Source organism: Habropoda laboriosa, unplaced genomic scaffold, assembly GCF_001263275.1.
Source record: "Habropoda laboriosa isolate 0110345459 unplaced genomic scaffold, ASM126327v1 scaffold520, whole genome shotgun sequence".
NCBI classification, from domain to species: Eukaryota; Metazoa; Arthropoda; class Insecta; order Hymenoptera; family Apidae; genus Habropoda; species Habropoda laboriosa.
Genome location: NW_017100634.1, coordinates 3,693 through 17,279, shown reverse-complemented (window position 1 = coordinate 17,279; position 13,587 = coordinate 3,693). Strand labels below are relative to the sequence as shown.

General features: G+C 34.5%; 1 protein-coding gene across 1 annotated transcript in view; it reads left to right on the top strand.

The window, feature by feature from the left end:
* Positions 1 to 13,360, top strand: part of LOC108576797 (alpha-aminoadipic semialdehyde synthase, mitochondrial) — a gene marked incomplete at its 3' end in the record, with an annotated part of 15,201 nt that extends 1,841 nt beyond the window's left edge. The window contains exons 3-10 of the mRNA XM_017939857.1: positions 1,950 to 2,175; positions 2,780 to 3,107; positions 5,500 to 5,863; positions 7,532 to 7,854; positions 8,048 to 8,297; positions 8,865 to 9,128; positions 11,933 to 12,314; positions 13,257 to 13,360. Of these exons, the coding sequence (XP_017795346.1) occupies positions 1,950 to 2,175; positions 2,780 to 3,107; positions 5,500 to 5,863; positions 7,532 to 7,854; positions 8,048 to 8,297; positions 8,865 to 9,128; positions 11,933 to 12,314; positions 13,257 to 13,360 (2,241 nt within the window). The remainder of the gene's footprint in view (positions 1 to 1,949; positions 2,176 to 2,779; positions 3,108 to 5,499; positions 5,864 to 7,531; positions 7,855 to 8,047; positions 8,298 to 8,864; positions 9,129 to 11,932; positions 12,315 to 13,256) is intronic.
* Positions 13,361 to 13,587: the final 227 nt, after the last annotated feature.

Here is a 13,587-nt window from a genome sequence, read left to right as displayed (position 1 = left end):
CACCTATATTTAAATTAAAAACGTATAAAAATTGTTGCTAAAATAAAATTGAAAAATGTACTGCCTTTATTTAACGTGAAATTTTTAATTTAAAAATTAACATAACATTTTATGATTTGAGATTTAACACATAACAGAATACCACATGCAAAAATGTTTCACACAATGTTACAGTCATTTACTTGGAAATAACTATTCAATTATAAAAAAGAGAATAAATAAAATACTTTGTTGGTTTCTTCCAATATTTTCATGCTAAAGAAATAATTATTAGTTCTTGAATTTAAGAATACATAATGCATATTATGTATTGAGTTGTATGAGTATAATACAGTTATTTGAAGAATTTATTGCAATTTAATACAATACCCTTACAATTCTTTCATCCATATTTCTTACATCTTTAATTTTTATTATATTATTCTACAATATTTTATGCATTTATGTAATGTATTTTGAAAATGATTTATTGTATTTTTTGTATTTGTTTCATGGTGTTTCACATAGTGAGAATGCATATTTCTAATTTCATAATTTCAAATACATTTATACTGCAGGCACACTAAAGATACATATGTATATAAAAAATTTAATCGGAACAAAAATAATGTTTTGTTTTATTTAACATTACATAAAAAAATATCAATAATATATTAGCAAATTATAAGGTTTTCATATAATACTTGTGTTAGATATCTTACGTTGTATCTCATGAGGAATTGAAGCTATGAAAATAATGTTCCTACAAAAGTTTTTTAGTCCACATCTATAGTTTAAGAATATGATAGAATACACGTGGTATGCTGAGAAATTTATTGATAATCGTGAAATATTTTACAACGTTAATCCAGTAACTTTTAATGATGTATGTAAAAAGCAGTATGTTTGTAATGTTACAGCATTTATAAAATGTTCATGGTGTATGAAATCCTTCTGTTTTAATTGTTTGTACGATAAGTATCACTCATTAGAATGCGACATAGGGTAATAATGTACGGAGTATCCCAGTTTTTTCCGATCAAACTTTGTCAGTATGTTTTATAGGTATAAGTAAGAAAAAAATGTTATATAAACATAGGTCGTTTGAAACTTTGTTGAAAAGTTATAACAAAAATACGAAATACGAAGGGAATAATAACGAACTTGAGGTTATTATGATACTAGACAAAAATGGCAAATAGTAAACACAACATGCATAAGCAGACTCCATGTACATACATATCGCTGATCTATTCCTATTTTGCATCATAACCTCACAGTCGTTACCATTCCCTTCGTATTTTGCATTATTGTTATAATAACTTTTTAATAAAGCTTCAAATGACTTATGTTTATATAACATTTTTTTCTTACTTATACCCATAGAACAGACTGACAAAGTTTAATCGAAAAAACTTGGGCCATCCTGCATATGTTTACGATGTATTGCAAACTTAGATCACAACGGGAAATTGTGGATTTTTATTAAGGAGATCTGAAGAGAGAGTAATTTCCGAACCTCAGAGCACTAATTTCCGAACGTTAGCGAAAAAGACTTGGCTTACTGTTTAAAATTCAGTACTCAGACTGATTGTACATTAAGATGTTACTCGGTTGGTGTTTGGAATGATACTAACTGAACTTTCGAAAGATGAAGTCATTGGTCGTAGAGGCGTATTTATGATAAATGGAATGTATGAGCGCTATTGTATAGTTCATAGCAAACCACTGAGAAAAGAAAAAGGGCATAAGAAATTAGTAGAGGCGTTTCACATTTTACTTTATTACCATTTTTTTTTACTGTCAACTATGAAAAGGTGTAATACTATTTAAGAATACTGCTCGCTATATTCTTTATTTATACATGTAATAATCTCATTGTGTTTCATTTGAAGAATTGAATTTATTAAAATTATGCTACGTTATAATTAATGATACAAATAACAACAAATAACATTGTTGTTTACTAGCACATTGGACCAGCGCACAATTATAGAGATTCTGCTATGGCACGGCAAGCTATACGAGACGCTGGATACGAAATAGCATTAGGTGCCATGCCAAAATCAATTGGACCGTTGACTTTTATTTTCACTGGTAGCGGCAATGTTAGTCAAGGTGGTCAAGAAGTTTTTCAAGAACTTCCTCATGAATATGTTCCACCTGAAATGTTGAAAAAAGTTGCCGAACATGGCGGTAAGCATTTTATTTCAATATACATATTTATACACAGAGTCAGGCAAGACGTGTTGGCAGGGTGTGATTCTATATGTAGAAATAAACCGAAAATAAAGGATACAAGTATTTTCATTTGAAGTCCCGTTTTTGAGAAAGTCGAGTTTGAATATCTATCGAGTACGCGTGCACTTGACTAACTCCGGGCTTCATGTTTGTCAATCAGAGCCGCGTTTACCATTAAGCAAACTGGGCACGTGCTTAAGACCCGTTGAAAAGAGGGGCCAGCATAGAGGTGTTTGCCATTACTGCATGAAATAAATAAATCCACTGGCTTCGACTTCTAAATTTAACACTATTTCTGTTTTATCAACCGCGGTAGAATCACCCCGTATCCGGTTGTACCACCCTGCCTCCTATCTCACCCTGCATATTCAAGCACTACGAACATTGAATTGTACTTTTTTTGTATTTTATTTAGTTTCAAAAGATTTCCTGAAGTATCCTAAACAGCTCACAAGGAAACGCTTGTACTTTTGTCGATAATTATGAAAATAATTTTCGAATTAATAAGATAAATTTTTTTAAATCATTATACATTTAAAACGCTGAAAAACTGTTTTAGATACAACGAAGATATATGGATGTGAGGTAAGACGAAGGCATCATCTAGAAAGGAAGGAAGGAGGAGGTTTTGATTCTGATGAGTGTGACAAGCACCCTGAGAGATATATTTCCACTTTCAGCACAAAAGTTGCACCATATGCGTCTGTGATAATTAATTGCATATACTGGGCTGTTGGTTCACCTAAATTATTGACTATACCAGATGCAAAATACTTACTGAGGCCAGCTTACACTCCTTGGTTACCAGCAAGTATTGGTGCGCCTGCTTTACCTCACAGAATGTTAGCTATTTGTGATATATCCGCTGATCCTGGAGGCAGTATTGAGTGAGTACTTCATTTATTATCGCTGTACTATTCATTTAGATTCTAAATCTAATATTAAATAATGTATTTATGCGAAAATACTTATTCTGATGTGATTTTGAGACAGTTTAATATAAGTAGTCACAACACGCGCCACACTTTTGATCGATTAATTTATAAAACATAGCAACTTATTAATTCATATTGTGGTAACAAATTCTCTATAGATGGACTTATTTCTGAGTATGAAACATTGAAATTCCTTTCATTGTACTATTACGAAATGCAATGTTGATTTTATATTCATTAAGTTGATACATAACTAATTCCCGTTTTCTTATGTCAACTTCGTTACACTTGAAAACAATTTACAAAATAATTTAATCTAAGGTATTTTCTCCATTAGTAGCGTAAAGTTGCCTGATATGAGACCCCAGCTTATCTCCGTTACAGAACTCTTGAATGTCGTAACGATGCTGTTTTGTTTCGCAATTAATCGTGTTAATTATCAAATTAAATAGCAAACTTTATTAAAATCAATTAAGTGTCGCGAGTAAGCATATTTGTGAAATACGTTGCGCAAAGTTTTTGAAGTGGTTCGATTAAACTACAAGTATGTACCTCCAAAATAGTAAGTGTATAATACAATCTCATTTTCATAAATACTGGTTGTAAAATAGTGCATGCAATGGAGTTTTAAAAGGCTTTACTGGTAGTGTATCGTTAAATAATTGAAGATTTAACCTCAAAGGTGTACTTCATAGTTATCACGTTGTCACGTCCCAGTGGAGGCCCCCTTTCTCCAAAGGAAAGGTAATAGGGCTGGACGACAAAACACAGGTAATTACACCTGTGGTACTCCACTAGAGTGCCAACGACATCGGGATCTTGCCTCATCTGTGGGTCTAATACAGCCTGACACGTCCCGCCATTACTCACAGAGAGCATGCATATACCACTAGAGCAAAAATACGAAAAGAAGCGTTTTTCCCCATCTCAGGACCAATCATACATTCATCAGTGGGGCTGATATAACCGGTCCTTGCTACAGACGCTTCCCGTTGCAACCTCGTCGACCAGGAATATGTATCCCCGTCGCTGCGATCCGGATCAGCGGGAGTGCCGACCTCCACGTCGCCACCTAGCGGGCGCTGACCCGGGCTCCTCGCGTCCTCCTCCCGCCGCGCCACAACTTGAGCCGGACGATCACAGAAGCATAGTGGGGGAACCTCGGGAGGGGAAATTTGCTCGTGAGCAAGAAGTTAAGCGGCTCTGGTATAAAGTGTTACCGGTGGGCTTACGAAGACTGCGGTGCTGAAGACAGATTTTATATGCGCAATGTGTGAAAAATGACAGAAAAAATAAGTTTTAGGTACAAACAACAAACTGGGTTTCATATTAGGAACCCATTTTTTAAATCTGTGTGTTTGTACAATTTTCGTTTTTATTTTATTATGAAGGAACCGAATTTTTTTACTATACTTTCCAGTAGGCTACAAAAGAATACATATCTTGCTTTTAAAACGTGTATCGAATTTTAATAAAAATGTTCTTAGTCGAGGGTTATGACTTTTTTAAGAAATGAGTCTCATATTAGGTAACTTTACCCTACATAGAACCGTATTCCTATTTAGATGGTTGCTTGGTAGTTTCCATTAAGAAAGGAATAGCTTGTTTGAATGTAAAACACCTCTTTACATATTTCTGAACTTGATCACCATTTTTGAAAGTATGTTCAATCAAAGTATGTTTGTAGTCTGGTAGTTAGTGTTTATGCTGTTATTTTTGTATCATAATCTTTTTTTAGAGGTTATAATTTAGATTATAATTTATGAATTCTCTATAAGTTGCCCAGTCTGTTATATTCGTTAGTATTACTTTTTCATTTATTGCTGCTTTTTGTTCGAGGTTGAAAATTGTGAGTGCGTGGTCTGAAGATAGTTCGAGTAACTCTTTCGCTTTTATGCCAAGCTTTTTATTACTGATTAGTAATCATTAATTACTATGTCACGTATGTTCGGTGTTTTGTTTGTGTCCGTTGGCCACTACGTAAATTTTCCTGATCAGTGCACCTTTAATTGGTTGTTTATATACTGCAATAGCTTGTTGCCTTTAGGATTATTTATTCGAAAGCCCCAATAATTGTTTCGCATTGAAGTCTCCCAATGCTGAAAACTTCATGTTGAATGTTTTGAAGAAATTATTGTATTCCTCAACAGTTATTGACTTAAATGCAACATAAATGTGCATGTAGTCGAACGTTGCAAAGTAACTTTCAGTTAAATTTTATTTAATGCAATTATCTTTTGTTAGTTTATTTTTACATATTTTTTTATTTGTCACGCAATACATATCATCCTTTAACAAGTGTAAACTTTAATTGGAAATATTTTGTTTCCTGAAATGTTGATAGATTCATGAACGAATGCACAACGATTGATACACCATTTTGTCTATATGACGCTGATCGTAACAAGGATACAAAATCTTTTAAAGGACCTGGAGTATTAGTCTGTTCAATTGACAATATGCCAACACAACTTCCAAAAGAATCTACAGATTTCTTTGGGAACCTCTTGTATCCTTATGCATTGGATATTATTCGATCGGATGCGAGGGTACCACTAGAAGAGCATAATTTTAGTACTGCAGTACATGGTGCGATAATAGCATCTAATGGACAGCTAACTCCCAATTTTGAATATATTCAAGAACTGAGATCGCTAAATCAACGTTGTAAACATAAAGCGGACAAACACGAAGCACAAACCAAAACGGTATGGAAATATTATATATTTAGAGCAAATATCTTTTCGAAAAAATTCCATACAGCGGGTATTAACAACACTATTAGGTATATTAGAGAGAGGATTTTAATTTCTCAGCAGTATCTTCAGTGTCACATTTTCTTGCCTAATTTCCTATACATATATGTATAGGATATTCAGCAACAGTTGGCAGAAAATTTAAAGGGTGATTCTACAAGTCAAAATAAGACAAAAATCAAGAATAACAAAATTGCGTTTGAAGCTCCGTTATTTAGTTATTAACGTTTAAAAATATCCCTGTAGCCGAGCAAACCTCTCTACACCGATATATGTAGGGCACGTCAAGACACAGGGGATCAGTGATCCTACCAGAACCAAGAACACAGGGACCGGCAGCTTACCTCGTACAAGTCATAGAGAAGCAGACAGTGACATTTGATGCTACAAACGACCTTACAGAATCATTTCGACAACGCAAACGAAACTTTTGAGCAGCTACTCAACGCGATAAGCGAACATAGCACTTATTTTAACCTCCTTCTTTTAGTTACACATTACATTATATTTATAACATAAATAAGGTGATATGTCTATTCTACACTTCGTCTGTGGTGATAGGTGTATCCTATACCTCGTCTGTGTTGCCAGCTAAATGTGTGTCTGATTTTGAGGATCACTCTACCCCCATGTTTTGACGTGCTCTATATTCGTTGGTGTAGGAAAGGTTTGCAGGTCATTACATTATATTTATAACATAAATAAGGTGATATGTCTATTCTACACTTCGTCTGTGGTGATCCTATACCTCGTCTGTGTTGCCAGCTAAATGTGTGCCTGATTTTGAGGATCACTCTACCCCCGTGTTTTGACGTGCTCTATATTCGTTGGTGTAGGAAAGGTTTGCAGGGTGACAGGGACATTTTTAAATGTCAATAACTAAAAACCAAAGCCACAAATGCAATTTTGTTATTCTTGATTTTCATCTTTTTTTGGCACCTTGAATCTTTTATCAACTGCTGTCAAACACTTTGTATAACGTTGTTTTGACACAATAAAAACATAATTTTCTGTTATGCTCCGTTAAAAGTACGCTGCTCGGGACCACTATGCGCTTTTGTTAGTGCAAAACGGATCAAATGAACTCATGTACATGTATATGTACGAGGTGCTGCCCAAAAATTCTGGAAATTTGGCCAAAATACTTCGGAGTAGTCTCTTTGGACATGTATACAGCAATCTCAGCAATTTTTCTCCTCAGAAGTCGTCAATTGTGAGTGCGTTGAGTACCTCCTGCGATTCCATCCGGAATTTCATCTTGGGAAACAGGAAAAAATCGCAAGAGACGAAGTCTAGTGAAGAGTATGGAATTGGGTGAACATTTGCGTCGAATGTTCTTCCTTAATCGTTTCAAAACCGGGCACATGGATTTACAAAGGGTCCTGCTGTCTTTCTAGCAGTTCCATAATCGCTGAAGTTTTTGGGTAGCACCACGTACAATAATATGTAACACATATTCACCTTATTAGCCTTCAGTTATCAATATTATCCATCCTTTTATATATGTTTCTTCAAATTTGAAGAAACCGCATTTTTGATAGAACGCTAGTGATAGAATCGCGTATTCAGACATAAATTTGACTCGTAATAAAATATTAAAAATCATTGCTTTGTAAATAGGTTGTGGTCCTGGGTGCAGGGCATGTTTCGGCCCCATTGGTTGAATATTTACATAGAAATAGTAACATACACTTGATTGTTGCATCTCAATTAAAAGAGGAGGCAGACGTGTTAGCAAATAAATTTCCCGGCGTGGAACCAGTTTTATTAAATGTATTGGAACGGCCTGATACCTTAAGCGAGATTGTCAAATCTGCAGATGTAGTAGTTTCATTGCTACCTTATTCCCTGCATCATGTCATTGCAAATGTATGCATACATGCTAAAACTCATTTAGTAACAGCAAGTTACACGAATGAAGATGTTAAAGCCTTGCATGAAGAGTAAGTGTTTACTTTAATATGTATTAACAAAATCATTATAACACATTTTCAAAGTTTCATTATATAATTATTAATGCTAATGACGATGATGGTGATGTAACTAATAATGAAAGTATGAACGATATGATTATTGGAATTAATTATGCGTTTAAAGTTACAATTTCAAATATAAGGTATTCTGTAACATTATCAGGGCTGTAGCAGCGGAAGTAACTATACTTAATGAAGTAGGACTAGATCCTGGTATTGATCATTTCTTAGCCCTGGAATGTTTCGATAATGTAAAACAGGCTGGTGGAAAAATAGAATCGTTTGTATCTTGGTGTGGCGGCTTACCTGCGCCAGAATGTTCCTTTAATCCATTACGATATAAATTTAGTTGGTCACCGCGGGGAGTATTGTTGAATACATTGGCACCAGCGAAATACTATTGCAATAGACAAGTAAGTTCAAATTGTTACTACACTTTGTGTTGATTACATGCCTCTCTTTTTCAAACAAACGCGATTCATTTTGTAGCATACAAGTTAAGCTCGAAATATGGGCTAGTTAACAGGTAAGTGACGAAACACAAGCTCTGAAATATTACTACAAATTGTTGCACAAAGTCAATGACACCCTGTATTTAATTTCCATTTGCACCCAACTAATGTTTTAACACTAGCGAAAGATAGGAGGTCACAACACTGTGGAAAAGGAATGTTTCGAGCTGTGGAAAGTTTTGTTTGTTTTTCTGACTTGTGAAAAATTAGAAGAAAAGAGAAACAGAGGTGGTTAACACTTCCTTGATTCAATGATAAAACATCTCTCTTCGATTACTATAATCCACATAACGTTTTCGGACGGAAAGTTATTTGAGTCCTTTACCGTAATTTAATCTACATTTTACAATATTATATGCGAATATTGCACTGAATTATTACACATATTACTTTTGAAACACTATATGAACCACGTATGTACACTCGAACATTAAATGACATCTAACCAAATGAATGTGCACTTTAAAGGTTGTAGAAATTGAACCAGATGGAAGTCTCATGTCTGCGGTCCAGGATTTGGACTTTTTGCCTGGTTTTGCATTGGAAGGCTTTCCCAACAGAGATAGTACAATTTATAAAGATTTATACGGACTTAATACTGCTAATACAGTACTGCGAGGTACATTAAGGTTTAAAGGATTTTGCAGTACTATACGAGTTTTACAATGTCTTGGACTAACTAACCCTAACCCTCATCCAAGTTTGCATCCAAACGGACCAGATATTACATGGGTACGTACAGAAAAATTACATAAGCAAATATATCTATACAGGGTGTTTGGAAACAGCTGGGAGAAATTTCAAAGAGTAATTCTAAATGGGAAAATAAGACGAAAATCAAAAATCAAAAAATTTAGAATTCAGCTTTATTTCTATCTGTAAACAAAAGTTAGCTTGGGACATGCAATTCGTATAGCATCGACGAATCTACGATAAGTCACAGCAGGGGTGGCATTCACCGGTCCTCGAAAAAATCAGCAATTGAACATTAAATCTGCTTATTCGCCAAAATCCATTGAAAGCGTATAAAAATCCGTTCTATGGAATTTCCAAGTGAAGAGGATTAATGTTTCTTTTAGTTAGAGGTGTGCGAGAACCCGATGCTCGGGAAGAAATCGGTTCGGTTTCCCGATAATTTCGGTGATTCCCAAAGTGTCGGAATTCTCGAAAATGTCGAGATTCCTGAAAATTCTGAGAACCCGTTTGCCGTTTCGAGACTTGCTTTAATGAACACGACCGCGATTTCAATTTTTCGACCTTTTAGGCGTTTTCGAAAACTGCAGCGCACACAATGTTTACGCAGTTGCTTTGTTTACATCAAATCGCACGAATCCTAGTATCCGTGTTACTGACACACAGACATCATAAATTCCATAAATCGTAACAAAAAGCGCAGGAACGTTGTCCTAATAATATGAATCCCGTCTCTCCCGGGAATTCCGGACATTCTCGAGAATCCCGACACTATCGGGAATTTCGAAATTTTCGGGAACTGATCCCGATCCCGGAAAAAATTCCCGTCTCGACCCGACCCGATATTTTCGGATTCTCGCACACCTCTACTTTTAGTACATTAGTGTAGACAAACAAGTAATTCATGAGTGTTTGTCCACAAAAATATTTACACTCACACACACCGCGATTATCCACAAAAGAATCCGTACGCGTTCCACTATTGTCTCGTCCAAGAGTCTTCACAAAAAACGCTCACGCATACTAGGAATGTCGACAGAAAAATTCACATGCATTCAGTAACTGACTTATAAAAATAACAAAATTGCGTTTGATGCTTCATTTCTTAACACGTTCGCTGCCACCAACGTACCATATGCGGCCGAGAATGCTCAGCGTGTTATCGATTTTCTGGTGGCAGCGAATATGTTGATTATGGACATTTAAAAATACCCCTGTGGCCGGGCAACCTTACTTACACCAATGGATGCAGAACATGTCAAGAGACGGTGTATTTCGTCCGTAGGTTTAAAAATTGTATGAACGAACGCACGTGCGTAATATGTATATCCAGTGAGTCACATAACGTAGCTGACGTCGAACCGTTTTCAAAACACTGCCTGCACGCGTATTTTGCATAAGCTGTTGTTGAGTTATTAAGCTTCAAATTGGGCGTGCCCCCCGCATTACTGTTACCCGATGTACACCGCGGATGGGTAACCGTTATATTTATCGGTACATAAGTACTAGAAATGGAAAATATAACGAGTCTAGTGTGATATTTATTAAATTTCGTTATTAATATTAACGTCTTTTCGTCAAATTATCCTCTTAGCTTCCTAATGATAGCTTTATATACATAGATCTGATAATCTTTCAACCGGCTTAAGTAATTTTTCGAGAATCATCTTCCAACACTCTGGATTTATTTTCCAAATTTGTTCCTTTGAATTTTCGTTATAGTCCACTTGGTTTCAGGTCAGGAGATTGTGATAATCGAAACTATTCGTATAAATGATATAAAAAGGATCGCATTATTCCATTAAAAAAAAAAAAAAAAAGAAACCGCACTGATGTATCACGAACTTATATGTCTATCGAATTTATAGATGGACACTTAACCGCGGAACCAATGCCTTGTATGTGTGAGTGCTTTACATTTATAAATATATACTCTGTTTAACTTTAACCCTAGAAGTCCTGAGTCTCGAGCTGTCACGCAAAATACTAAGGGGAGTTCCCCGAACCCATACTTCTTACACATGAACCGGAGAAAAATTGTTTTTTGAAAAATTTGTATAACATTTGAAGATGATTTCATCGACCCCTAATACAAGGTTATTAGACAATAAATAAAAGAGTAAGCAACAAATCTTAGGTTATAATAAATGTTCGAAATGGTGCCCGTTTGTATCGATACACATTGGAATCGGCGAATTACCAAAGCCCGTACACTCTTTATTACGTCTGGATTGATTATGGCGCATATTGCAATGATTTTCAATGATGAAAATAAATAAGTTTTTGAGAATTTTTTCCAGAAGGGAAATGATTCTAATTTACAATTTTCCGACTTGTAGGTTCGAAGCAGTTCTAGGATTAATTGTTAGTATTTCATTAACTAACGAAATTATTTCGATGATTGATCTGTTTTCAATTTTTCTAAATGAAACTTCGATTGCATCCAAAAGTCGGAAAGAATTCATTTCTACACTTAATACAATTTCTTACCCGACACTTTACTGAAATCTTACGAAAACAACCGGATTTGCACCTAATTGTAAGAAACGAAGCGAAATTACACATCTACGCTTATTCGATAAAAATATAACACTCCCTGCTTGATTGATATGTTGTTGTAAAACACTCTCTATATTACAATGATATACAAAATACAAACACATAACGAACAATCATATAAAGACACGTATCTACAAATTTCTATGCTTTGCATGATTATTTAGTTTCTTTAACATTTTACAATTGAATGAATATGCTGGTAAAAGAATAAGTATTATTTTACATCTCTATTTTAACTAAATTTTAAATAAATTACCTGAATTCACTTATTTTGTTTGTTTCAGAGGGTGCTAATATGTAATTTACTTGGTTTGGCAAATGACAATATCTTTTACGAAAATTTAAAAAGAAAATTAGCAGAAATGCTAAATTCCGAAGAAGGCGTGCGAACTATTGAGTCGTTGGGACTCCTTCAGGAAGATTTAGTGTTAAAATTAAATACTCCACTTGATACTTTAACGCATTACTTGTCGAAAAAATTATTCTACGACCAAAATGAACGTGATCTAGTAATTCTAAGACACGATATTGGAATACTGTGGCCCGACAATAGAAGAGAAAAGAGAGGAATTAATTTGGTGTTGTATGGGGAAACACGAGGCTACTCCGCTATGGCACGCACAGTTGGATATCCAACAGCTATTGCAGTTAAAATGATCCTTGACGGTATAATTCTGAGCATATTTCGATAAAAATTACACATTATTGTTTTTCTTAACGATTATCGTTAGCTTCGCGTCGTTTCTGTATAAATGCATTCGATTGTCGCGACCATAGATCCATCAGCTGATCGTGAAATGTTCGACCGTTAACTTTATGCACAATGTTCCGATTAGTGGACAAAAATAAAAAATGCGAAATGTATAATCGACAAATTTTTAAAAATGTTAGCATAGAAACGTAGGTTTTAATAGTGCCCGAATTTTTATTAAATGTACTAATCCGTTTTCAAAATTGAGACCGGAAATTTATTGCAAATCACAGTGCATTTTTTCAAAAATGTGTTACTGGCAGAACATTGGAATATTTAATTTGATTTTTATAAGTTGAATTCAATACTGTAATTACTTTGAAATAGGTGAGTAATGTTAATGCAATATTTAGTAACAAATTATCCTAACTTTTTATGCAAAAATTTATCAAGTTCGAAGTGACTTTTAAAAAAAGTACCGAAAAGTACCTCTCTGAACCATTTTTAATACAGCGGGTAGTGTACGAGTAATTCGCATTTACAAATTAAAATTGGACACTCTGTATACAATCATCATATATTATACAAACACTAATTCATGTTCTGAGTCCGATTCTGACTTATTCTAAGAAACAGATATGTAATTTTTTTTTATACTTCAAGAATTAAACAATATATAATTGATTTTTTAAATTTTGAACAAATGCTAAACTATGATCATAGTTCCTAAAATCCATATACTCGAAACACTGTGCGATGGTCTGTTGCTATACTCATAACTTTCTAGAATAACTATATTTTTGGTACAGATTAACTTTTGCTGCGATGCAATATTTATGTTCGTTCTACATTACTCATAAATAAGTTTCGTGATGTTATAATGTAATAAATTTACATTACATTATTTTTGTTAACAGGTGAAATTCAACAGCGAGGTGTAGTTCTTCCATTTACCCCAGACATCTATCGCCCTATGCTTAATCGACTAAAAACTGAAGGAATAGAATTTTTTGAAACATCTACCTGGAATTAATTTTTATCAATAAGTGATTATAAATAGAATGTATGTAAAGTAGAATAAATTGGATTACATTTTTAACTTCCTTATTTGAGCGCCCGCAGAATACAGTATATTCTCCATAAGTGTCAGACCGCAAGGAAGTTAAACCTGACACTCGTAGAGTCAGGGACTACGTTTTCGAGCCTCGCGACCGCCTTTGTAGTTTGCCGAACGTAGACAAGGACAGC